This window comes from Peromyscus californicus, unplaced genomic scaffold, assembly GCF_007827085.1.
Source record: "Peromyscus californicus insignis strain IS unplaced genomic scaffold, ASM782708v3 Scaffold_20__1_contigs__length_68692818, whole genome shotgun sequence".
Taxonomy (NCBI): domain Eukaryota; kingdom Metazoa; phylum Chordata; class Mammalia; order Rodentia; family Cricetidae; genus Peromyscus; species Peromyscus californicus.
The window spans coordinates 7,107,502-7,134,931 of NW_026294503.1; the positions used below are offsets into that span (position 1 = coordinate 7,107,502).

Consider the following 27,430-nt stretch of genomic DNA (forward strand, 5'->3'; position numbering starts at 1 on the left):
CTCACTCAAGTCACTCGGTGTCTAATGACTGTTATTGTCTCTACTTCCCGCTACAGGTACAGCTCTTCATTTTTCATTTGAATTCAGATATGATGTTTCATGAGCAAAAGCAAATAAGAAATATAATGCTAGACTGCTTTTCTATCTAATCATGATATATCTTAAAATAAATGGTAGCAGGTTGCTTCTCTTTTTTTTTTTTTTTTTTTTTTTTTTTTTTGGTTTTTCGAGACAGGGTTTCTCTGTGTAGCTTTGCGCCTTTTCCTGGAACTCACTTGGTAGCCCAGGCTGGCCTCGAACTCACTGAGATCCGCCTGGCTCTGCCTCCCGAGTGCTGGGATTAAAGGCGTGTGCCACCACCGCCCGGCCAATCTTTTTTTTTTTTTTTTTTATAAATTATAGAAATGAGAAAAATAAAGTCTCCTAGGTACAGTTAAATATCTACTGAACAATTAAAACATTTTTGTAGTTGAAATATTAAAAGATATATTGCTAAAATTAAAGATTTCCATATATGTCTCAACTTCAAGTCAATGTACTTTAAATAAATTGAGTGGATAATATAAATATAGTCTATTACAATTGTTCACACATATATTATTTAGATGTACAGGTGGATACATAACAGAAAATCTTGACTCTACCTATTGAAATAATACAATAATAATAATAATAAGTTAATTGGTACTTTTAAATGAAATGATTTGAAAAAGAGTATTATGAACTAAATTTGTACCAAGTAAGTGAACAATGTTATTCATATTCCTCAGCACCATCATTCTCTTATATAGACATTTCCTGGGGAAAGAGGCAGCAGTGTTTTGAATAATTTATTTTTTTAGTAATTAAAGTTGAAAGGTAAGTTGAACTAAAAAAGTGAGTTGCCACCTAATTTAATTATGGATTTCTAGATTAATGAATTTGATTATTAATGGTTTATGGCATCTTAGAAACAGTCCCTTTATTTTACATTTGAAGTCAGTTTTTAATAAAAATGTATATAGCTAGAAATTGTGAGGTCCAGAAGAAAGAAAACCAGTCATTTGGATATAAATGTTTAAGCTATGGCCACTTACTGTTCAAGTTGTATTGGTTAAAATGTATCTATCAAATATTTATACTGAACCACTATTTCTCATGGATTATTTTATGAAATGACAAGTCTTCAAGTCACAGCTAGTGGTTTATATAAAATACCTGTTTTTTCAAAAGCTTTGTGAAACTCGCCTGTACCTATATTTAAAAAGTTCTCAAAAACTAGACTACTAATAATTCTTAAAAATAAGCATGTTTCAGCATAAGGTGTATAATGAGCATAAAAGAAGTTCCATGAGCTGAGATTCTCTTGCGCAGTGATACTGGCATAGCATAGCCATACTAGGTGGGTTTTTAGAAGAAGAATCCAGAAGTAACAACATAGTAATAATACGTCACTTATTTACATCATACTAGCTATAATGTAACGAAACACATATTGTTTCTAATTTTCAAAACTATCATGCAGGAAGGATATGATTATTATTGTCATCTTACAATAAGAATATTAAAGATTAATTTGCCCAGATTTGCTCAGCTGTGCGTCTCCTTTGCTCCAAGGTTCCAGGCTCCAAGGTCCCTATCTCCCTTTCCTTTTTTCTTTTTCTTTTTTAAATTTCAGCTTGAGGACTCTTGGCAACTGATCTTTTGTTGTCAGTGACAAAATTCAATTATGTCCATTAGTTTTAACATTAAATGTATTTTATGAGAGTAGGTCATTAACATAAAATATTTATGTTGGTTTTCAATTTACCAGAATATTTGAGCACCCTAGAATCCCTTGAATCCTGCCGTGCCACTTAACTATCTAATTATTTCAATTCCAGGAAGATTGAGCTATTGTAAATAATGACTTTTTCTAATATTTCTAGGATTCATCAAAATTCCTGCGAATACTCAGAAATTAAGCTTCACTTTTCCCCTGGCTTTTCTAAAATGCTTAGTTTTTCATTAATTAGATTTTGTATTATCTCTAGGTTTTCAGTGAAGCGCAATGGATTAAAGAGAAAGTTGATGACTACTAGAATTGGTCTTTATACAGAGGCAACTTGACCAGATTTTTTTTCTTTCAAATTTTTATCAGAAATTTAAGAGCTGTGCTTCCTAATGTTAAGCAAAATGTTTATTTCCCAGATTTTACCTAAGTGTTCTTCCCTAAGGCCATTGCTGTTTTGAAACTTTTAATGGCCCTCACTGGGGTGTGGTGGAAAAGCTGCAATTACTTTGCTAAAAGCAAAGGTTTCATATAAATTTTATTTTTGTTTTAGGATAATTGCTGTTCACTTTTGTTTTATATGCAACTGAGTTGGGTACTGCAGTACCCTCGGTGGACAGTGTAAGTGCTGAAATAGGAGCAGGCTAATGATGGCTTTCTGTGCTAATACTGACAGCTTGTGCGTGTTTGTCAATCTGTGTCAACAGTATCGATCGGGATGGGATCCACATAGAGGGGCAGACACTGTCTCCACTAAATCCTCGGACAGTGATGTAAGTGACGTGTCTGCGCTTTCCAGGACTAGTAGTGCCTCTCGTTTCAGCAGCACAAGCCACATGTCCGTCCAGTCAGAGCGGCCGCGGGGAGACCGGAGAATCAGGTAAGGGCGCTGGGGCAGCAACTGTCCTGCACTTCAGACGGCCTTCTTCCTTTGGATAAATAGCAAATAATCTTCTAAAATACTGGCATATATATAGTAAAAGCAATAGGATATTCTATATATGTTATTTTATTTTATCTTGGTTAATTTTTATGGAACTGATGATAGTTTTGTGTACTAAATTACTTGAAATAATATCTTTGTGCTTGTAACTTATAAACAGCCATGGTTAGATCATTATTAAATTAAAATGTTGGTTAATTAAAGGTGTGAATCTAACATTCTGATAATTATGAAAAACAATTATCTTGGAGGGTACTTCTTTCTGATTGAATATATTTCCTTAATTAAAAAAAAACTATTACTTTTTTAATGGGAGGCTTTCTTACCCTCTTGAAAGTATTATAAATACATGGAAACATTCTTGACAACCTCAAGAAAATTTAGTATACATTAGCTTTTCTTCCAGTTCCCTCTTGTCTTGTTGCTTCGTGGATATTGGAACTCTCTCTAATGGAGAGACTACAGACCCAGCCCGCTTCCCGTGTCATTCTGTAACTAAAGATACAGTTTTAAAACTATCATGATTAGGTGTAGCTTGCCAGTGTGTCTCTGGTATGCAGTGAGAAAATGCATTCAACGTTTAAGCGATTTCAGTTTCACCTAAGTTTGATCGTTTTCATTGTCTCTCTGTTTCATTTCACTTGCATTTTCCTTGACTTTTCTTTTTTCTCTTTTGTGTTTCTTTGCATGCCTTCCACTTACGTTTCATTCAAAGGATGAAGGGAGTAGAGGGAGGAGGGGGAGGAGGGGCTGAGCAAGGAGAGACAGTGCAGGAGGAGCAAGAGGTAAAGAAGGAGATAATTAGTGAAGATGGGCGAGGGAAGGAGCTCGCAGAAACACACCATGAGCAGAGACACAGAGAAGCAGGAGGTGAGAAGAGACACAGAGAAGCAGGAGAGGAGAGGAGACACAGAGAAGCAGGAGGTGAGAAGAGACACAGAGAAGCAGGAGAGGAGAGGAGACACAGAGAAGCAGGAGGTGAGAAGAGACACAGAGAAGCAGGAGAGGAGGGGAGACACAGAGAAGCAGGAGAGGAGGAGAGACACAGAGAAGCAGGAGAGGAGGGGAGACACAGAGAAGCAGGAGAGGAGGGGAGACACAGAGAAGCAGGAGGGGAGGAGAGACACAGAGAAGCAGGAGAGGAGGGGAGACACAGAGAAGCCGGAGATGAGGAGAGACACAGAGAAGCCGGAGATGAGGAGAGACACAGAGAAGCAGGAGGGGAGGGGAAAACACAAGATGCTCCCGAGCCGGGGAGAGACAGAGAGCACGTGCTCAGGAGTGTCTCCCAAGACGACGATGAGGACAGGTAAAGGTGCCAGCTGCGGAGGGCTCCCCGTAGTAGCGCGCCTCTTCCCTTCCTAAGCATTGTTCCCCGTTCCCGTTCCGAGTTCCCTCGTCTTCTCTTGTTGTGCCTGTGTGTGTCTGCTGCTAACACAACCAATTAGCACACTGCAAATTACCATCAGGTTGGTTTACAGGACGTTGATTTGTAGCCACTAGATCTGATTGATTTTGTTTACCAACAAATTCAAGTTTGATTTTACTTTGTGTTCTTAGCATGAATTCACAGTCTATTTTCCCTTGCTTCCCTCTAAAGATGAGTGAAAGCGGAACTTGCATATCCTTTTACCAAGAGTGGAGACTCTTTAGGGAAAAGGCAGCACCCTTAAAATAAGATTCTATTTACAAAAAATAATTGCTTAGTAGAAAAAATCTTAAAAAAAAATTGAAAACGCTTATTAAGTCTCTATTTCCCTTGAGACTTACTGATTTTCTGAGATATTCTAGTGCAGTTTGAGGCCTGAGAACAGTTAGAAACAGGGGCAATGTTCTCCATATCCTGGCATTTGTGGTTCTTCTAGTTTTGTTGTTTGAAACAGTATCTCACTCTTAGCCCAAGCTGGACCTGAACTTGCTATGGTTAGGCCAGGCTAGTATCAAACTCATAATCCTCCTGCCTCAGCCTCTTAAATGCTCAGACTCCAGGCATGCACCATGCTCCCTGGTCCATGATTCTCTGAAAGGAAATGGTAGCTACCCAGGTCTGTCTGAAGGATAGACGTGTTAGATCATGTTCTTCTTACCATGCACCCAGTTTTAGTGACTGCGAGGGCAGGGAGGTGGCCCAGGAGACACAGTACAACACAGGAGCAGTTGCTCCCCCCAACACTGAGTCTCCTGGTGTGTGCAGCACAGTGGAGTCCACAGTGTGCAGGCAGACGGCCCATCTCAAGATGAAGTGTTTGCTTTAATTACATCTGTTTGAGAATGAAAATTGCAAATAATGTCATTTTTAAGGAATCGAGTTTTCTAGCAGAAATTAATTTTTAAATTATACAAATTTTACTTGAGAAGCAAAACCTGTTTATATGTCAGATTTAAATTACTATATCAAAACCCATTTCACATTGTGCTTTTCTCAAAATGAAGAGAGGACAATCGGGGTAGGAGTTTTCTCATTTAGTATACAATTCAGTTGCGTATATTTCCTTTCTTCTCTCAGATATATCTGTACCCTACTAGGTCTTTATAGCATATAGTAAACATAAAAACTTATCTTTAGTAAGGCACATTATGTGATTTGACTCTAAACCAGTAGTTTCAAGTCTGTTTTGTTATATATCTAACTTGATAATTACATTGAGTTATCATATAACTAAAACAACCATTTCCTGATTTGTGGACATTATGATCATGTCACAACTAACTCATAGAGGAAAACTTTCTGAAAGATAGACTACTTTCTTCAGGAGCATAGCAAAATGTGAGTCTCATGTGTTTTCTCTGTGCTGTACAGAGAAGACATGAGCCTTTGAAGTTTGCCTGGAGCCAGTTTCTTACTGGTATACCTGGCTTAGTAGGCCAAAGCTCAGAAGTGTATGACATAAGCGCTCCACTTTTAAATGCTGCTATCACCATTTTCTTCAGGACAAAAAGGTCACTTTATTTTATGAGGGCAAGGGAGATGAGCATATTCCTAGTGAGATGATTATCTTGTACTGTGGATGCTGTGGACCTGTAAATTTCAAGGGCCAGGTTGATGTCTCTAGACAACTTATGTTTCTTAAGATGACAAGAGGTAACTACTACAATTGCTCATAAGAAAATGTTAGTGTTCCTCATTCATTATGACTATAAATTCTTGAATTTGCTTTAATTTCTTAGGATCAATCTAACTATCTTTATTCTGAGGGGAACTATGTATGGTTATTATTAGCAACATTGTGTTTTGGTACTTGATATTACAATCATAGGCTGTTTAAAAACTAAATGTAACTTAAATTCTTATACAACATTGTTGGAAACTGTCTTATTCTACAGTAAGCCATGGACATTTCATATCTTTCACTTTGAATTAAAGTTTTACCAAGAAAAAAGAATTGTCACTGTTGAGTATTTATAGCAGTTCTAATTCTTACCATAATGACTTTAATACACAAGAATGCTGTTATGATTGTTATTATCTTTGCAATGATTAGACCTTGTTGCAGGATGCATATTTCAATGCAAGACTGTATTGTTCATTTGTAGTGAGTCATATTAAAGTAAATTTGCTAAATGTTTAAGAAAATGGGTAGCAGAAGTAAATTTAAAATGGTTCCTTAAATGTTAGTTTTTATATTTTGATTAATGAATGATAGCATTCATAATTGAGTGTTTATATTTACACAAATACATATCTGGTAAAATTTTCCCGTCACCTTAGTGATTGCACATGGTATACTGTAGAAGGTACAAGTATATTATATACATTTTCTGGTTATGTTATATAATAGGGGAAGAGAGAAATTAGGACTAGATAAGATACTGAGAGATAAAGAGAAATCATTCATTCAACCAATATTTATTTAGAAAACATCTCATGTACTGAACTGATAACTGAGACAGAAACGAAATGAAACATTTCTACACTGGAGGTAAAATGGTTTCTTAGTTAAAATAAAAATAAAAAACAACTCGTCAGTGTAGCTGTTGGAAAGCACAGTGCTGTAGGAAGGGGATAGAAGCCGAAAGCCAAAGAGCGACGAGAATACCTTTTCAGACCTGCCATCTCCATAGCTTTGTGTCCAGACTAAACCATAGCCATCCTTCCATGCCCTGCTCTGGGACATGAGACAAAGATTAAAAGTTAAGAAACTTGCCGGGCGGTGGTGGCGCACGCCTTTAATCCCAGCACTCGGGAGGCAGAGCCAGGCGGATCTCTGTGAGTTCGAGGCCAGCCTGGGCTACCAAGTGAGTCCCAGGAAAGGCGCAAAGCTACACAGAGAAACCCTGTCTCGAAAAACCAAAAAAAAAAGTTAAGAAACTTGCCAAGAGGTGGTGGTGCATGCCTTTAATCCCAGCACTCAGGAGGCAGAGCCAGGCGGATCTCTGTGAGTTCGAGGCCAGCTCGGTCTACAGAGGGAGTTCCAGGACAGCCAGGGATACACAAAGAAGCCCTGTCTTGAAAAACAAAAACAAACAAACGAGAGACAGAGACAGAGAGAGAATTTTCATTAGTTTTTATTAGTACTATATCTATAAATGCTGCACAAATATACTTTTCATTTTTAATGAAGACTACTCTTCCAATAGGAATTTTTTGGAAGAAAACATTGATATAGATTCAAGTTTTCATGATTAGTTGTTTTTATAAGAGAGATTTACACTATTGAATTATCGAGACAGGAGAGCAGTTGTTATTTAAATATTTATACAAGATATTGCTGATGGGATACTAATTTTGCATCATAGTTTCCATTATGGTTAAAATGAGGAAACAGACTTACACCGCTTTAATGGAAAAGTATTATAGCTGGCACAGTGACTCGTGTCTGCAATCCCAGCACCTGAGAGGCTGAGGCAGAGCTACACCCTTTGTTAAACAAAAAGGAGGCGGGGCCAGGTCAGAGGACCAACAGTAATATTTCATGTACAAATAGCTATGACTGGGACTCTAAAATCATGCGTTCTCATCTTCACTCTGGCCTGTATAGCTGCCTGCTTTATCTTCCTAGGCGTTTTTACCTTGTCAGTGGTTCACTCTTTGCCAGAGTTTGGATGCACACAGTAGACAGCAACACCAGCACACACCAGCACGTGTCGTTCTGATGATGTGACCTTATAATCAGGAACTCAAGAGGTAACTGCTTCCGTAGTTAGCCAAGAACGCAGTGAAATGTGTTTCCATCAGTTGGAAGATATTTTCAGAATGCACCATTATTTAGCACTCGACTTACATTAAGTTCATTTTTTGTTTGCATTCTGGAAATACTTTTCCATGCCAACTCATCTCAGAGGACACAGTAGACTTCTCTCTTGTATGTAGTTGCACCAATGGCATGTGTTTTCCTTTCTCGATGAAAATACAGCTTGCCTATAATAATATGAGAATCTTGTTCTAACACTATCTTATGCTCATATAACACCAAAAAAGAAATAGAAATATTTGGACACTACCCCTACAATTGTGATTCTGTATATTTAGAGTAGGGCTCAGGAATGTCTATATTGACAAGGAATACCCCAGAAAATGAAGATGCTGTCTGTTTACTCCTTGGAGGAACTGTATTTTCTAATGAATCCTGAAATCAGTTGGGGAGTTTCTGAAAAAGAAAGCAGTTGGAATTTTGTTAGAGGTTGGGTTCAGTCAATTTGAGAGTTATTGCCACTTAAAAATCAATTTTTAATTATTTAAAATGTTATTGCTGTGTGTGTGCTGGTACATGTCAGAGGGAAACTGTACAGTTGGGTTTTTCCTTCCTCCTCCCCATGCATTCTAAGGATCAAACGCAAGCCATTGGGCTTATACAGCAGGCACCTGTGGGCTGAGCCATCTCCCAGCATGGAGGATTATTGCCATTTTTCAGATTATGTTTTGCAGTTCACAAACATGAGGTGTTGTTCCATTTATTTTTTCTTTACTTTCTTGCAATTACATTTGTATTTTTACTGTAATCATCATACACTTTTTTAAAAAAATACTCTTTGCATTTTGTTTTTGGTGCTGTTATAAATAATTGCTAGGATCTACATTGATTTCTGTTTATTGATTTTGTATACACAGTTTTCCATGACTCTACATACAAGTCATCCATGATTAAAGATCACTTTACATCCTCTTTCACAATCTGAAAGCTTTGATTTCTTTCCTGTGATAATTGACCTGACTAGCCATCCACTGTAGTCTTAAATAGAGGTGGCTTGTGGAAGTCCTTAGAGCAGCCATGTAGAATTACCTTTGCATTGGCTGTGAAAGATGTTTGAGGATGCTCTCTCTTAATGACACTTGCCCATTTTAGAAAAATTGTGTCATCATCTTTCTTTAAGAATTCATTTATCTGCCCTGCAGATATGAAAACAGTATGGTCTACTGTATTTTCTTGTTTCCCTATTCTGTTGCAGAATTTGAGTTAAATGTCAAAAGAATGCAAATTCCATTCAGTTTCGTGAACTACATTATATAAATATATTAGTGGAAAGTTTTCTCTTTGCCTCATTATTGCATATTAAACTACATAACAAAATGTCTTGATTTTTCTTACTACACATGGAAATACATACAGTAGTCACTATAATCACACAGCTGTGCATTGCATTACTTTCATTAAAACTGTGTAGAATTAAATAGGCTACTAAATTTAGTTACCCACTTCCTATTCTATCAGGGAAGTTTTATTAGACTCTGCCCCCACTACTGTTCTCTTTCTGAGACTTTGCTCTGGATTTTTGTGATTGTGCACACTCTTCTTTCTCTATCTGTCTCTCTGTCCACCTCTGGGAGACTCTATGCAAATTCAGTGTTTTCTCGAAACCCATCCTAAGCCCAAGTTCTTTCCACTTTACACATTTCTGTATTGGTGATGCCCTTTGTTTCATGGATTTGAAGTGCATAGGTGAACATATGTGTGGATGTATGTGTAGATGGATGGGTGAGTATGTAGATAGACAGATGACTTCCAGATTTCTTGTGATAATTGGTCTGACTAGCCATCCACTGTAGTCTTTGAGTAGAAGTGTCTCGTGGAAGACCTGAAATCAGCCATTTAGAATCACCTTGGCTTCTTTTTAAAGAGTTCCATATATATACACATATATGTGCATACATATATATAAAGAAATTTTCTATTCATTGTACATACCAACCGCAGATCCCCTCCCCTCCCTCCTCCCACCCCCCATCTTCTCACCCCCCCTGCCATCCCACTACCCCCCACCCCCCATTCCCACCTCCTCCAAGGCAGGGTCTCCCATGGGGAGTCAGCAGAGCCTGATACACTCAGATGAGGCAGGTCAAAGCCCCTCCCCCTATACCAAAGCTGTGTAAGATGTCCCACCATAGGCACAGGGCTCCAAAAAGCCCACTCATGCACCTGGGATGGATCCTGACCCCACTGTCAGGGGGTCCTTTAGGCAGATCAAGCTATACAACTGTCTTACCTATGCAGGGGGCCTAGTCCAGTCCCATGGAGGCTCCACAGGTGTTGGTCCACAGTTCATGAGTTCCCACTAGTTTGGTTTGGTTGTCTCTGTATGTTTCCCTATCATGATCTTGATGCCCCCTTGCTCATAGAATCCCTTTTCTCTCTCTTCGATTAAACTCCTGGAGCTCGGCCTGGTGCTTGGCTGTGGATCTCTGCATCTTCTTCCATCAGTAACTGGATGAAGGCTCTATGATGACAGTCTGATTACCAGAGTAGGTTGGTTCAAACACCCTCTCTACTATTGCTTGTAGTCTACGGTGGGGCCATTCTTGTGGATTCCTAGGAACTTCCCTAGCACCAGGTTTCTCCCTATCCCCATGATGTCCCCCTCTATCATGGTATCTCTTTCATTGCTCTTCCACTCCATTCCTGTTCCAGCTCGACCATCCCATTCCCTTATGTTCTCATCCCCCATGCCCTACACTCCATTGCCCCCACCCCCAGTCTACTCATGGAGACCTCATCCATTTCCTCTTCCCAAGGGCAATCCATGCATCCCTCTTGGGGTTCTCCTTGTTAGCTAGCTTCTCTGGAGCTGTGGGTTGTAGTCTGGTTATCCTTTGCTTTACATTTAGTATCCACCTATTAGTGAGTACCTATCATGTTTATCCTTCTGAGTCTTGGTTACCTCACTCAGGACAATATTTTCTAGTTCCATCCATTTGCCTGCAAATTTCATGATGCCTTTTTGAAGATGCTCTCATCCATTTTAGAATAGTCTACAGAAAACTTTCTTTTAAAACTTTTATTTCCAGCTAAGAGCTTTAGTCATCTTCTCTATCACAGGAAACACTGAACTCAGAATGTAGAATTAGATTCTTTATTACCTCCCAGCCCATCAAACAAACAGCCCTAATAATAGCTCATCCTCTTTTTTTTTTTTTTTTCATTCTCTAGGGGTCTGACACCTCTATATTCAAACTTGCACAAACCAGAAAGCTGGGCATTGTTCTTTGGTAACTTTTCTCCACTACACAGAATTGCCTCCTTCTAAGCTCCAGGTCTTACTGATTTGCTATTTAATTATCACCTAAGTCATGTCTATTTTCTCAACTCCATTTCTGCTTTCATAACTTAACTATTTTTCTCTTATGGACATTACTAGAAAATTCTTATCTCTTAAAAAACATAAATATAAACATATTGATAGCGTGAAACATAAGCAGTCAATTTTTGTGAAGTAGTCAGTTTGTGAAACTTGATAAAAAAATTTTCATTGAATATCAGTTAAACTGATATATATGAGATAGTCCTATGTGCACATTGTCAGCTTGGTAAAGGTTTAAATTACTGGTTCACAGTATGCAATGTGGACAAAGCTTGCAGATTTTATACCAAGTGAAACAGCCAAAGACAAAGGCCATGGTACTTATTATCACGTTTGTGTATTCTCGGAAAAGTTAATCCTATGAATTGATGTGTGTGTGTGTGTGTGTGTGTGTGTGTGTGTGTGTGTGTGTGTGTGTGTGTGTGTAAGTGAGTCCTTGGTCAGATAACTTTGGGAACTACTGTATGTGCTGTCAACATTAGGAAAATGCATGTGCATTTTGAGATGTCCTATAATAAAGTCATTTAAATTAATGTTTCCTAATCTTCACATGTAATTATTTTATGTAATACTTTTGAAATTTATTTCTGCAGGTGTGCTTAAAACTTAACGGTATACCTTAATTTTATATTTTTCAATTTAGCTTGTATTTTTAAAAGGAAAATATTTTGTTCTTGCTGTGTTTGAATATAGAATTGTGGTATAAAATTTAGGACTATCCAGAAGATGTCTTTAAAACTTAAAATAACCATAAAGGGTGATGTAAGTGAGCAGATGGGTGAAATTATGAAAGGAATTAAAAACTCAAATAACAGTTCACAAATACAAAAACAGGAAAACTTACCCAAATAATGTAAAATGAGATTTATTTCTCAAATAATGTCACTAGTAGAAGAACTCCATAAAAATACTTCACATAATTCAATAAATCTTATGAACAGTGAGCATTTTTGCTGACTTTTGACATATTTGAAAATGTGATTCACTGTACTGTTTGGGAAATTACTTCAAATAAAAACAACTCATAGCACACTAACATGAAATAGACAAAAGCCCTACTTTCTATATTTTCCATACTTACACCAACATATTGGATTGGGTCCATTAGTTACTGAGATCAAAATTACCACTGTAGAACTCCATCTATGCCGTGTGTGTGTGTGTGTGTGTGTGTGTGTGTGTGTGTGTGTGTGTGTGTACGTGTACAGACCAGGCTGCATCTAACATATGCTTACCCAGATCTTTCCAAAGTGCCGTCTATACAAACTGCACCACTCCATTGTTGCTATTATCTGTTTCTTTGTTGTGTCTCACTTTCAAGACTACTTTGAGTTCACTCTTACATGGCGATTAGGAGTCCATTATTCCTATATATAATATTTAATGTTATTAAACTTTGTCCACAATTTTAAAAGATTTTATTCTGTACATACATGGCAAGAACAAATGAAATCTGAGTTTTGAGCTATCAAATAATCAAGTTTTTTCAGTTTAATAATGAATGAGAACTATAGGGAGACATTTTTATATCCTTGTTAAGATAATATGTAATTATCCTATTATCAAATTATGTTTTCAAAGTCTTCACTTAATAGATAATAATGTTGTTCTATCTTCACAGACTACTTCACTGGTCAAAACCTTATTTTATAAACCATACATATAAATATATGATATGAATGTCTTTACATCTAATGCATGATATTCAGAATACATTGCACACATGTATATGTTTTTAATAGATATATGCATCTGATATGTCATTGGACTCAAAACAGTTAAGTTAGGGAGGGATAGAGCAAGCAGCAATGTTTTTATTTTGAGATGGAGATTCTCCTGAATTTAGATCTTGTACCACTGTGATAGGGAAATGTGTGCCCTGGTTGTCACTACAGGAATGGAGGCCCACCTGTGCTTCCGTGATGCTGCTTTTGGCGAGCAATGGTATTGCAGTGATGCTGAGCTTTCAGCTCTCTGGAGGCAGCATGTGTTTCTCTGAGCGCCTCCATGTAGCTCCTTCGTGAGTTTCCTTAAAAATGGATGAATAAATAAATGCCCATGCCCATACACTTAAAAGATGAGGTTTGGGCATTAAAATACCCAAACTTATATAATGAGTGTGAAAGATGATTCTAAAAGTAAAGATTTTATATACTTACTGCCCTTTCTCCAATCATTTAGCTGGTGTGATATTTTTTAATCTTGGTAATCATGATTCTTAATTCTTTTGTTACATTTACTGGTTTTGTCTATGGAGGATGTGTAGGGTGCAACACTAAGCATGTGGGTAACAGAGGACAACTTGCAGGAGATAGTTCTTTCTTTCCATCATGTGCGACCCGTGGATCAAACTCAGGTGGTCAGGATTGGAATCAGGGCAAACACCTTTATCTGCTCAATCGTCTCACTCTCCTCCTCTTCCTTCCTTCTCCCTGATTAGTGATTGCGTTCAACTTCTATCTCATGGCTCATTCTTACATTCTTTTTTTTTTTTTTTTGCAATACAATTCAGTTCCACATATCAGCCACAGATTCCCTTGTTCTCCCCCCTCCCGCCCCCCTCACCTTCCCCCCAGCCCACCCCCCATTCCCACCTCCTCCAGGGCAAAGCCTCCCCCGAGGACTGAGATCAACCTGGTAGACTCAGTCCAGGTAGGTCCAGTCCCCTCCTCCCAGGCCGAGCCAAGCGATCCTGCATAAGCCCCAGGTTTCAAACAGCCGACTCATGCAATGAGCACAGGATCCGGTCCCACTGCCTGGATGCCTCCCAAACAGATCAAGTCAATCAACTGTCTCACCCATTCAGAGGGCCTAATCCAGTTGGGGACCCCTCAGCCATTGGTTCATAGTTCATGTGTTTCCATTCATTTGGCTATTTGTCCCTGTGCTTTATCCAACCTTGGTCTCAACAATTCTCGCTCATATAAACCCTCCTCTTTCTTGCTAATTGGACTCCCAGAGCTCCACCTGGGGCCTAGCCATGGATCTCTGCATCCAGATCCCTCAGTCTTTGGAGAACAAGGAATAGGAGACCATGGTAAATGAAGACCACATGAGAATAGGAAGAAGCAAAGTGCTAGAGAGGCCCACAGAAATCCACAAAGATACCCCCACAACAGACTGCTGGCAATGGTCGAGAGACAGCCCGAACTGACCTACTCTGGTGATGGGATGGCCAAACATCATTCTTACATTCTTAGTTCATCATTTCTTTCTCATATTTAGTTATATGCAGAAAACCAAAGGCCATAATTGAAAGGACCTTTAGAAGTTATTTAGTACTCCGATAAAGAAGTTTTGTAGTATTACTCTCAAATCAGGCTCAGAAACCACAAGGAGAATTTGTTTTTCCAAACAAATTCTCTGGCTGTGAACTCTCTGTAGGACGGTAGAGCTGACCATTCTCTCTTCTCCCCTATGTAATACTGGAGAGCTGACCATCCAGTCTGTGTAGTACTGGAGAGCTGACCATCCAGTCTGTGTAGTACTGTATAGAGCTGACCATCCAGTCTGTGTAGTACTGTGTAGAGCTGACCATCCAGTCTGTGTAGTACTGGAGAGCTGACCATCCAGTCTGTGTAGTACTGTATAGAGCTGACCATCCAGTCTGTGTAGTACTGTGTAGAGCTGACCATCCAGTCTGTGTAGTACTGGAGAGCTGACCATCCAGTCTGTGTAGTACTGTGTAGAGCTGACCATCCAGTCTGTGTAGTACTGTGTAGAGCTGACCATCCAGTCTGTGTAGTACTGTGTAGAGCTGACCATCCAGTCTGTGTAGTACTAGAGAGCTGACCATCCAGTCTGTGTAGTACTGGAGAGCTGACCATCCATTCTTGAATAGTTCACTCTACCTTATGTGCTGTATACTTTGAAATTTATAATTATTACAAGCTTTCCATGAACTATTTCTACTTGCCCATGACCTTTAAAGGCCACTTTCTTAACTTTTTTATAAATATTTTTATTTTATAATTAATTTAATTTTATATATCAGCCATGGATTCCCCTGTCCTCCCTCCTCCCACCCCCCAGCCTTTCCCCCCAAACCACCCCCCATTCCCACCTCCTCCAAGGCAAGGTCTCCCATGGGGAGTCAGCCCAGCCTGGTAGATTCAGTTGAAGCAGGTCCAGTCCCCTCCTCCCTACACCAAGGCTGCTCAAAGTGTCCCTGCATAGGCCCCAGGTTCCAAAAAGCCAGCTCATGCACTAAGGACAGGTCCCAGTTCCGCTGCCTGGGGGCCTCCTAAACCGTTCAAGCTAATCAACTGTCTCACTTATCCAGAGGGCCTGGTCCAATTCCATGGGGGCTCCTCAGCTATTGGTTCATAGTTCATGTGTTTCCACTAGTTTGGCTAATTGTCCCTGTGCTTTTTCCAATCATGGTCTCCTATCATCCTGAGTGAGGTAACCCAGACTCAGAAAGACAAACATGGTATGTACTCACTCATAAGTGGATACTAGATGTAAAGCAAAGGATAACCAGACTGCAACTCACAACTTCAGAGAGGCTACCTAGTAAAGAGAACCTTAAGAGAGACACAGGGTTACCCAACGACAGAGAAATGGATGAGATCTACATGAGCAAACTGGGGGTAGGGGGTGGGGGTAATGGAGGGCAAGGGTTGGGGGAAAGAGAGCTTAGGGGAGCGAGAGGTCCCAGCTGGATCGGGAACAGAGTAGGAGAACAAGGAAGGAGATACCATGATAGGTGAGGACTCCATGGGAATAGGAAGAATCAGAGTGCTAGAGAGGTCCCCAGAAATCCACAAAAATACCTCCACAATAGACTACTGGCAGTGGTCAAGAGGGTGCCTGAGCTGACCTACTCTGGTGATAGGATGGCCAAACACCCTAACTGTCATGATAGAACTCTCATCCAGTGACTGATGGAAGCAGAAGCAGAGATCCATGGCCAAGCCCCAGGTGGAGCTCCAGGAGTCCAATTGGCGAGAGAGAGGAGGGATTATATGAGCACTTTCTTAGCTTGTAGAGTGATCATGAGTGTATTAATTTTTAAATTATTCTTTGTGTATGTTGTGCACTTCTTTGAATTTATGACATATTCTGTGATTTTAAAATCATGAAAAAAATCAAAAGGAAGAATTTTGTCAAAAATTACTGTCTTAAAATTGAGCCACATTATATTTTAACCTACTGACAAGTAGAGCAAACAATGGCTTATATTGTGCATATATATGTGATTACAGAAGAATATTCCTTTATTCTTGTAATTCGTCATAATTTTCATAAAGTTTTTGTATTATAACCCTAACTTGATTATCCCAAATTGTGTCTTCTTTTCTATAAAGCACAGTATCAGATTTTGTTCAGGCCCACATGCTAATTAAGCAACTTAGTGGGGTTTTTTTTAATCCAAAATTGTCAGCTTTTCTACCACAATGGGACTTCAGATAGTGGAATAATAGCATAAAGTGGATAAATGAACCACAAATAAGGGAAGTGTCTTATCACCATTCATTCTGTTGAAATTTTCAGTGTTATAACTGGAATAATTAAACTGAACAAATCTGGTTGCTGAAGCTGAACTTACCTCTGGCAAATAAACCATTATCCTGATAAGTAGAATTCCTAATTTATCTAATTTCATTTTGTTGGAAATTTTCTTGTTAATGAACTCCTTTATTTTGAAAAAATCGAGCATTTTTTTCTGATTTCCACATTTTATGTTTTACTCAGTAGCATGATTGCTGCTGTGGTTGACAGAGCAGAGCCTCTACTATATGCCTCCAGGACGTGTGTGCTTTAACTTTTCTTCTTTTCTAGTCTCTTCAAATTGTAATTTCCATAAATGTATAATATATAACAATTTGGGAGGTTTTTGTTTTTTAGTGTTTTGTTTCGAGACAGGGTTTCTCTGTATAACTGCCCTGGGTGCCCTGAAACTCACTCTGTAGACCAGGTTGGCCTTGAACTCACAGAGATCCACCTGTTTCTGCCTCCCAAGTGCTGGGATTAAAGGTGTGTGCTGCCTCCACCAAGCAAAATATCTAATAATTTTTTAACTCTTATTTAAGAAAGATTTCAACCTCAGTAACACCTGTGGCTTAATATTCTTATGAATTTAAAATAGAAACATTGTCTTAAGATATTATTAAAAATTACAAAACCCCACTTTATTTTCTTATATGTGTAATTAATAACCAAAGTAAACCTGTATAATTATGGCACCTACTGAACTAATATAGTATTTTGTTCTTAAAATTAAGAAATAGTGCCGGGCGGTGGTGGTGCACGCCTTTAATCCCAGCACTAGGAAGGCAGAGCCAGCTGGATCTCTGTGAGTTGGAGGCCAGCCTGGTGTACAGAGTGAGATCTAAAACTACGCAGAGAAACCCTGTCCTGAAGACAAAAAAGAAATTAAGAAGTAGCCAGTATGAAAAGTAATTTTAAATCTGTAGTTATATCTGTATATGAGAAAAAATAATTTCTCCAAGCTCATTCTTTAGTATGTACTCATTAGAATAACGTAGGCCACAGATAAGCTAAGAACTAACTGAAGAAGCTATGGACTCTGTTTTATGGGGGCGAGGGGTGTTGTTGTTTTCTTTTTTAACTAAAAAGAAAATGTGGGGCTAGAGAAGTCCAGTTAATATGTTTTATGATTGACAAAAATTTAGTCATAACATCTTGTCTGAACTCTGCAAAGGCAAAATGACCAAGAAAGAGATTTCTAGTAAGGTCAGTTTTCAGTAACTAATGCCAGAATTCCTTAAGTGGGTTCTGTATGTCACTTGCAGTTATAAGTAGAGAAAATTCAAGATGCAAATGTCTAGCTCTTCTTCCAGAGGGTCCCTGGGACTATAGCTATGTCCTGTATTATTTAAAATCCAAGTCACCTTGGTGAGTAGTGGGAGATGAGAACTGCTCTCTACTAATGTGTCTGGACATTTTGTGCCTCCTGTTCTCCCAGTTAGACAATATTTATAATTTAAGGGTAAAATTTAGTGTGTGACTTCCTGCCCAGAGCTTTGCCCAAGAGGAGCAAATCTGTCCTGCCTATAATAAAAGGAGCTAGGAACCGAAGTTAACAATCAGCATGTAATTTGTCAATTTGCCCAACTGAGGGCAAAGAATACTTGACTTGCTAGTCATGTCTATAAATGTCTCATCATTGAACAGGAGAACAAGAAGGGAAAGAAAGACTTGGTCAGAGGATAATGAGTAGAAAGTTGCTGGAGAACAGGATGGAGACAGTGAAGGTGTGAGCAGCGGCCTCCCTGGGAGGGAGGGTCAGTAGCTGGGGGCAGCCCTAACCCCAAACAGAACATCTCCTTGTTCCGAGCAGCCAACGGAAGGATGGAGCCCATGCCTCCTCTGTTACTGTAGCAGGTGAACTAGGAAACGCCTCTACTTCTGGTCAAGTTGACATCTAGACACTTGTAAAAGTCACTGACTAAACAATATGTCCCTTTAAAAGTAAACCTCACTGCAAGACCGGTGCACAAACTCTGGGCCAGGTTGCTTATTTGTTTTTTGTTTTTCCTTTTGATGCTTAATTGTAACACATGCCTGAAGTTTGAGTGTTTTCAAAAATCTTTACATTTATTTATTTACTTATTAATTAGTGTGGTGTGTGTCTGTATGTTTTAACTGTGGAGGTCAGAGGACAACTTGTAAAAGTTGGTTCTCTCTTTCCACCACGTTGAACTTAGGTATTATAGTAAGTGTTTTTCCTGCTGAGTCATCTTGTCAGCCCCTCAAATTTTATGATTCTCTGTCTGATATTTAAGTGGTATAAAATTATTCATATTTTAGATTATTAAAAATTCTTAAATTGTTATATATCAACAGCTTACAACAATGTTTAGCACAAATGGTTATTGTTATTGCTGTTATTCAAACTTAAAGCCAAAACTGAAGAATTTGAATAAAAGGTCATCAAATAGTAAATCTATAGAAGGATAAGTCATTGCACATATACTGAGTGCTTGCCTCTGGCTAAATAGTGGGCAAAGCATCTCACTTATTTTTAAATTTTCCTTACGTTCTCTTGGGCAGACAGTTGTCCCTATTTTCATAATGAAGAAATAGTATTTGGAAATGTCACTGATAGGTGATTTTTACCCAAACCACATTCACGTAGTTCTCAGTCCACTGATTGAGCACCATGACACTATTTCAGGGCTGAGTCTCCACCAGCAGTCTCTCAACACATGTTGTTGCTCATAGGATTACTTCGTTTGTTTGTTTGTTCATTTGAAGGAAGGGCTCACACTGTAGCCTAGGCTACCCCGGAACTTACTCTGTAACATAGGCTAGCCTTAACTCAGTGTCATCTTCCTGCTTATTCTCATGAGTTTCCAGTGTGAGTTACCACTCCTGGTTTCCAATGATTGCTTTAAAAGTTGGTTTTTAATTGTTATCCAGTAACCAGAGACTTCTATTATCTTCACGTGAGTTTGTAAATTGTTCAAAAATCCAGGAGAAGAGTGTTTAACAAAGGCAAGCATTCAATGCATGTTTGACAATGTTAGAAACCATTGTTTTGATGTAGTGGTGAGATCGAGATATTTTATAAGAACCTGAAAACATAAAGCACATTTATGGCATAAGGAAAAGTTGTTTTTTATTTCTTTTAATAATTTTTTCATCATTTCATACACAAGTACAATCTATGTAAGTAATCCCCCGCTTTGACATGAAATACATTTACATGTAGCTGTTTTGGCCTTTCAGTTATTTTCCTAAAACTTTTCAAGATAGAAACCCATGCAGTGGTGCCTGCAGGAGATGTAAGGTCAATGTAAGAGAATGTGCAATATTTCAAGCCAAGTTTCATCAGGACTTCTCTTGTAGCTTGTGCTCATCTGCCTAAAGTTCGGTATTTTCTGAGACTTGGAAAACAGATAAGATGATAATTATTATCTTGGCCATCAAGGAAAGACTCCATTATTTGTAACATCTGAGTCCTTACAAGTAGGTAACTGAACAGACACTTCTGGAATTCATATAACAACTGCTAACTTAAATATATATGCCTATGTATGTTTTCACTAATTATTTACACAAATAAGTATGTTATTGAGGTGCAGAATTCTTTTCAATATCCCCCCTTTTTTTAGAAAATTTAAGAAAAAGTTATTTGCCAAGAGTGAAGCAAAAAGTGTGAGACTGAATTGAATGAAGGTATGTAGGCTGTGATGGGTGGACTGAGTGTGTGTGAACTGGCTTTTAAAGTAGATAATGGTGAATTATACTAGAGTCACTGTGCTCTACTGCCAAGGGCCAGCCCCAGCAGTTGACAGGTCCCAGAGAGGAGGTCAGGAGTTGTTGAAGGAAGAATGAGCTAGGTATGATGGTTGAGAGAATCTTGCAGCCTGACTGACTAGCAGCCGGAGTGCTTCTTTATTTACACAGAATTTAGTAAGTGTGGACAGATTCATGTTTCAAATCATAGATCATATCATTTTTGGTTTGGGACATGAGTTTAACTTTTTCTCTTGCACATCTAGGGTCATAAGTTAAGTCATCATTGATAAACTATGACAGAACAGAGTTATCTTTTACAATCATTTTCCCTCAAGTTTAGTCATCACTGATAAACAGTTATCTTTTAAAAATATTCTTATTCATCAACCCATAAGCCAATTTTTAAGAATCTAGAGGCATATGACAGCCTGTTCTCAGGCTGGTAGCTTTTGTGGCTTCAAGGACGCTGACCAAAACAAAATCTCCATGCCAGCCTGAGCAGATTGCCATGTCCCAAGCAGTGCATTATTAACTCTTAATGGTCAGAGTGCCCAAGAAAAATCCTCAGGCCAAGGCTGCTGCAGTTATTATTCAAATTCTGGCATAATGTAATGTTTACATTTTGTATCTTTATAGAATTTATTTATATGTCTAATTCTGGCATTCTTTTGTTCCTTGATCATATGAGACCACAGTGACTCTGCATGAGCTAACTTTTCTATAAAAGGGAGGTCTTGCCATTTCATTCTTTATCATCATTCTACACAATTCCTTGTCCATCAATATAAGTCCCTATGTAGGGCAGAGGTAACTTCAGCTAATCTAACTTTGTTGCTGTATGTGCCACATAATTGCCTGAGTATATAGTGGGAAGAGGCTTGTAATCTGAACTGTGACCAACTCCTCCAGCCCACTAATCTTCTTGACCTTTTAAAGTTTACTTTGTTTCTGAGTAAGTACAGGGACAGATGTTTCAAGAATGTTTCAGGGTCTCATGAAGAGACCTCTGACTTCTGTATGTATGTCACAGTCTCCAAGGCATAAGGAAGACTTTCAAGCTGATAAGGATATCTCCCTAAAGCGGGAGTGGTAGTATACTCAGGACTTTCCTGGGGAAGCTTAGAAGCAGTATTCCTAGGCGAAAGGCATAAATGATTCATAGGAAAATTTCCATCAACCCAGTATCCCCAAGTTGTACAAATATTAAAAGCCCTCCCCCCACGCATGAAACAGGCGGAGATGAAAACCAGAAGTGGTGCAGTGGCCATCATGTGGCTCAGCTTTGCAGGATCTTTGTCCAGCAGCTGGGCTGGCCTTATGACTTCTGCTGTTCCCATCAGATATGGCTGCGCCATCCTCCTAAAATGTTTAAAACTGCCTAAATATTGAAAGCTGTGCGTGGAGGAGCCACACTGTAGGGTTTATCAAGGAGTTAGCCATTTGGTGCTGTATGAAGAGCAACATTAACAAGTGGACGGTGTTTACAAAAAAGTGATTAAAGTGACAGGTACGCCACCTAAGATGGTTCCGTTTACATGAGTGTGAGGGACAAAGGATGAGAGATGGAAAGCCTTAGAGAAAACTTCTGGGTAAGTTTCTGTTCTCACTGCCCCCTTTCACATAGTGTGGCAACCGAATCTCACTGACCGCTTCGATGATAACTCAGTTATACATGAGTAACAGCCAGCGTGCGGGTCATAAATAAGTTCAATTAGCTTCCACTAGATGATCGAATCCCTTACGAGATGTGCAAATCCCAGGTAACCTTTGCTGGACCTCCTGCTCTGTGTGCCCAGGTCAAAGTGATGACTTCTTTTTAAGGATTAGTGCATTGCCTACCTTATGTCAGGTGACATTTTTGCCTAATCTTAAGTGTCTTAGTTAGGGTTTCTATTGCTGTGAAGAGCCACCATGACCACAGCAACTCTTATAAAGGAAACATTTCATTGTGGTGGCTTGCTTACAATTCAGAGGTTCAGTCTATCATGGCGGGGAGCATAAGGGCCTGCAAGCAGGCATGATGCTAGAGAAATAGCTGAGTGGCCTACATCTTGCAGGCAATAGCAAGTTGACTGACTATCACACTAAGGAAAGCTTGAGAAAAAGAAACCTTAAAGCCTACACACACAGTGACACACTTCCTCCAGTAAGGCCACACCTACTCCCACAAGGTCACACCTACTAATAGTGTCACTCCCTTTGGGGGCCATTTTCTTTCAACCCACCACATTAAGTAACATTTAGCTAAAAGCAATATTACCCCACTTAAATTCCTTCCATGTAAAAGGAGCATTTGAGAAACTTAAGTTATGTAGTGTTTGGGGGAGAAGAGTCTATAAAATAAAAATGGTGGCAGGCATGATTTTGAAACCTAGACTTTTGAACAATGTAGATTTTACTCCAGTGTATAATAAATGACATGCTTAGAGTGGAAGCATTGCCCTTTGACATTCTTAAGGAATATGTTTTATTTGTTCATTTGTCTATTTGCTTAATGGGGTCACAGATAAAAATACGCACAATACCTCCATTTATGTTAGAAATTCTTGGTAGAGGAAATATATTTAGCTCCAGAAGAACCTGCACTGTTCCTTTTTCGCTTCCTGCATTGTCTTGTCATGTTATTAGTTCCATCATTCCATCTTACAATTAGATTAGAAAACCTCTAAACACTGGGCACTAGACTGAAAAGTGGCTCACCTAACTCCCATAGGTCAATTCCAGTCCCACTGCGTTTCCTAACCCCGAAGGACTAGCATTCTGCCTAGTGAGATGCCACTCCAGAGCAGCAAGGCACAGTCTTTGAAGGGCACATTGAGTTGGGATCTAGAAAGAAGGGCAAGGGCTGGTATGTTGGCTCCCCCGGTAGATGCACTGGTAAGTGTGCCTGCCACCAGGCCTGAGGCCCTGAGCTCAGTCCCTGAGACACGTGATAGAAGAAGAGACCTGACTCCTGCAGGTTGTTCCACACTGTCTTCTGACCTCCAGGCATGTAAATGGAAGAATGTAAACAGAGGGAAAAGGGTTAAACGTCTAACATCCTGATGGTCTTCTTTCATCATGGTGACTGATTGTCATAGAAAACAAACTCATACTAGGAAATCATGACTGGAATATTGTCTAGATGCACAAATATTAGCTAAGCAAATATTCTAAATCAGGTATTTATTGCCATATTTTTAAATGAATAATATTTTCTCTAGTGGTCAGTAAATAATCATGGAAATTTTATAGATAAACTCCTTCAAAAATAAAGCTACTGGCATAGTCCAAAGAGGTAAGAACAGTGTAATTCTAGCAGTGAACAATGGTTGCTTGTCTGTGATTAAGAGTTATTTAATCTTCTGCAGGGTATGTGTGGACTCAGTTCTAACTGAGTGAGTCTTAGCTAGACTCTGACATGATAGCTCCCTGCGAGTTTGCCCTCACATCCACTCTGACTTGCTTTCTTTCTCTGTGGTTTGAGCTGTGATGATCCTTGACGTGACATAAAGTCATATCACATACAAGCACCTGTGCATGTGCACACATCGTTTAGAAATAACTCCAATGGCTGCAAGCGTGGAACTGGTGAATACTTTGAGTCCACACTGGACGCTGTGGTTTGGTGTTGTGTGTTGTTTCTGCCCTGCCCTTCTCGTTTGGGGTTTTGATGCTGTTGCTTCTTGTCTGTCTTTTTCTACCCTGAGCCCTCTTCTTCTAAGCACACAAAAGACGCGAGGGCAGTGCTGCCTCTGAAGGCACAGTCTAGGGCTCTGCTGTGGTTCTGAGTCCAAAGGCCAGCTTGAGTCCATACTGCCAAAGAGGACAGACAGGGACCCACCCTTTCCTGATCGAGTTTTCTAGATTAGTGCTGCAATGCTCACTAAAACTGCTGTGGCGCTCTGATGGAGAGCTCCTGATTCCAGGCACCTGAGGGAGCAGTAGAAATCACATGTGGTACCTACAACTCATTTTGCCTGCCTTGTGCAATAAGTGCTCAGAACTGTTCAGGGCAGCAGACCACTTTTCCATGTTCAGCTGTCACCAGGCAAATGTCAGACAACTTCCGCAAAACACACTTTGCAAGGATGAATGAGTCATTGTGAATAGTAATATTTGATCGTGAAAAACATGTAGAAAAAGTTTTGGAGGGGTTTTGTTTTGTTTTCTTGTCGGACTTCAGAATGTCCATCAGGTTTTGCCATGTCAGTTTGAAAGGTAGATTTGAACAGACATGAGCCTCAGAGATAATGAGTAGATGTCAGCCAAAATATGTATGTAGCTTCAAAGCATGTTCTTATTCTCTGAAAGTTTTCAGTGATTATACAATGGAAATGATTTATTGTATTATAATAAAGTCTTTAAGGTAAATTCTAATACATATTGTTTTTCAAAGTATGACACTAACTTATTTTACACTTATAGTCAGAGATATTACTTGTCTTCTCAACATGTGTCCATTTAAACATTTTCTATAGTTTAAACACAACAGTTTGTAGTTCTGTGGTAAAATTTATATCCAAAGAATATTTTCATGTTAAGGTTAGCTTTCAATATTACTTTCATTTTTTTATTTTCTATTTTTGTGTATGGTATGTAGGGTAGTGCTTATACGTGAGTCTGAGGGTACATGTGTCTTTGTGCATGCATTGGGGGCCAGAGCAGTCCATAAGTGTCTTCCTCCACCATACTGTCTGCATCACCGCCCTCTACCCTGCATTCTGCATCACCGTCCTCTACCCTGCATTCTGCATCACCGTCCTCTACCCTGCATTCTGCATCACTGTCCTCTACCCTGCATTCTGCATTACCGCCCTCTACCCTGCATTCTGCATCACCGTCCTCTACCCTGCATTCTGCATCACTGCCCTGAGTCAATGTCTCTCACTGAACTAAAGTTCACCTCTGTGGACCAGGCTTGCTTGCCCGGGCATTTTTTTGAATCTGCCTGTCACTGCCCTGCAGTGCTGAGGTTACAGACATACTCAGCCATGCCTGGCTTTTTCCGTGGATGCTGGAAATCAGACTCGGATCCTCATGCTTGCAGAACTGAGCTATCTCCCCAGCATCACTTTTAGAGGCAAAATGTAATTTTTTTTTCTTATGGGAATGAAGAAATGGCTTAGTAGTTAAGGATACTTGCTGTTCCTGCACAGGACCTGAGTTTGGTTCCCAGCACCCTTGTGGCAACTCACAGCCATCCAAAACTCCACTTCCATGGGATCTGATGCCCTCTTCTGACTTCTGCAGGCAGCATGCACACATATGCATGCATTCAGGCAAAATATTCATATAAATAAAACAAATAATTGAGAGATTTTTTAAATGTGATTTTTTTATTTAGTGTGCCTATTTCAAAAAAAATACACATTTTCTTTTTATACAATCTTAACAATTAGTGGTTCTTTAACAATAAGAATGGTGAAAATGTAAGTTGATACCTAAAGTTATAGGTAAAATATTTCTTCTAATCTTTTGTTATAGAGGTTTATGTTATTCAAAATGCTGTATATACTTGTGGTAAAGCCAGAAAACAAGCTCAAACCAAAATGAATTAGAGAGAAACCTGTCACTGCCCATGACATTTATATATAGGAAGGCTTGGCTTTAGTTAGTTTTGTTGGCCTAAGACATAAGGAATAATAAGGATTAGTCCCAGTACAAAAATATATGAGTATTTTGAAAAATAAATGACCTATGTTTTCTTTAGAACTGAATGCTGATTAAAAAATGAGTTAAATTGAGAGCAAACCTTTTTAAATTGACTAATAATGCGTGGCTTCAAGGAGAAGACAAGAACACCAGCATTACATGGTGTCTGGAGAGATGGCTCGGGGGTCACAAGCATGTGCTGCTCTTGCAGAGAACCTGGCTTCCGTGCCGTACTCAGAACATGGAAGCTAACTCCAGTTCCAGGTTGTTCAGCCCCCTCTTCCGGCTTCCTCAGACACCAGGTCTGCATGTGGTGCACAGTCATACATGTAGTCAAAATAACCATACACATAAAAGAAATAAATACATCTTTTAAAAATGTTTTCCTTTGCTGAAGAATTATTTAATTATAAAACAGAAGTTAGAGAATCTTGGAAGCTTAATTTTTACATTTTTCATCTGATCCAAAATTAAAGTCATTGAAAATAAGAATGTTGTCTTAGTTTCTAGACTTTCTCTTGGATTCTTAATGTCATGTTTTTCCATCTTGGAACTTTTTATAACAGATTTTAATTTTCTTTTCCATTTGCTTAAAGTCCTTCACTTTGTCTAAAATTTAGTAAAATACCAGGAATCCTTATTCTAGTTGCTTTCTGTCCTCCTGATATCCCTGTGAGCATCCTCGCTCATTCCTTCTTTAACATTTGTCTTCTAGAATCCTCTGCCGTTACAGTTTCTCCTCTCTTTGTTTAAAGCCCCTGCTTAGTTCCTTGGAAACTGATATAGTTCTAGTTGAATAGTTTGTTTTTTTCTTCAAAGTCAGTATACCCTCAAAATTACCAACCTGGTATACCTTTTTGAATATTTGTTTCAAATGTCATCTTTGCAATGTTTGGCTACTCCAACTTCCATGAACAATATTCTTCTTTTATCTTCTGTGAAATTTATCACTCTTCTGTTTTCAGTTTTCTCTTCCTACCCTTATGTATTCATTGAGCTGCCTTCTTAAACTTTTGCATGCCCCTCCTTACCCTGTTAGCTGGCCTGCTTCAGCTATCCTCCCATCCTTGCCTGCCCCTTGCTCTTCAAATATTTAGTGACTTCACAGCTCTAGTCTGGCCTAGTCCCCTGTGCATTTGACCTGGGAGGACAGCTTCCCCTGGAACCTCTGGGTCAGAAGATGACGTAATTCGAGTGTTGATCGTTGCCTAAACCAGCACACTCATTGAGCGAATGCTTTGCCCTCTAAGGACTTGGCATCACTACCCTTGCCTATGACACCGGGTAATTGGGCCAAGCCACACTACTCATCTTTAAACTGTGCCATGCTCTCTCAATTCTGTGTCATGATCTAGAATATTCCTCCCTGTGTGTCAACA

The 27,430-nt window shown here is 39.2% G+C and overlaps 1 protein-coding gene across 49 annotated transcripts in view; it reads left to right on the plus strand.

Annotated features, from left to right (window-relative positions):
* Window positions 1-27,430, plus strand: part of Rims2 (regulating synaptic membrane exocytosis 2) — a 490,233-nt gene that overhangs the window by 376,039 nt on the left and 86,764 nt on the right. For 17 of the 49 annotated variants that reach the window (XM_052747649.1, XM_052747654.1, XM_052747651.1 and 14 more), the window contains one exon: window positions 3,555-4,002. The exons of 15 other annotated variants lie outside the window; for them this stretch is intronic. In XM_052747649.1, the coding sequence (XP_052603609.1) occupies window positions 3,555-4,002 (448 nt within the window). Of the gene's footprint in view, window positions 1-2,457; window positions 2,631-3,554; window positions 4,003-27,430 lie in introns of all 49 variants that reach the window. 17 more of the 49 variants (XM_052747656.1, XM_052747660.1, XM_052747662.1 and 14 more) reach the window with 1 other exon arrangement.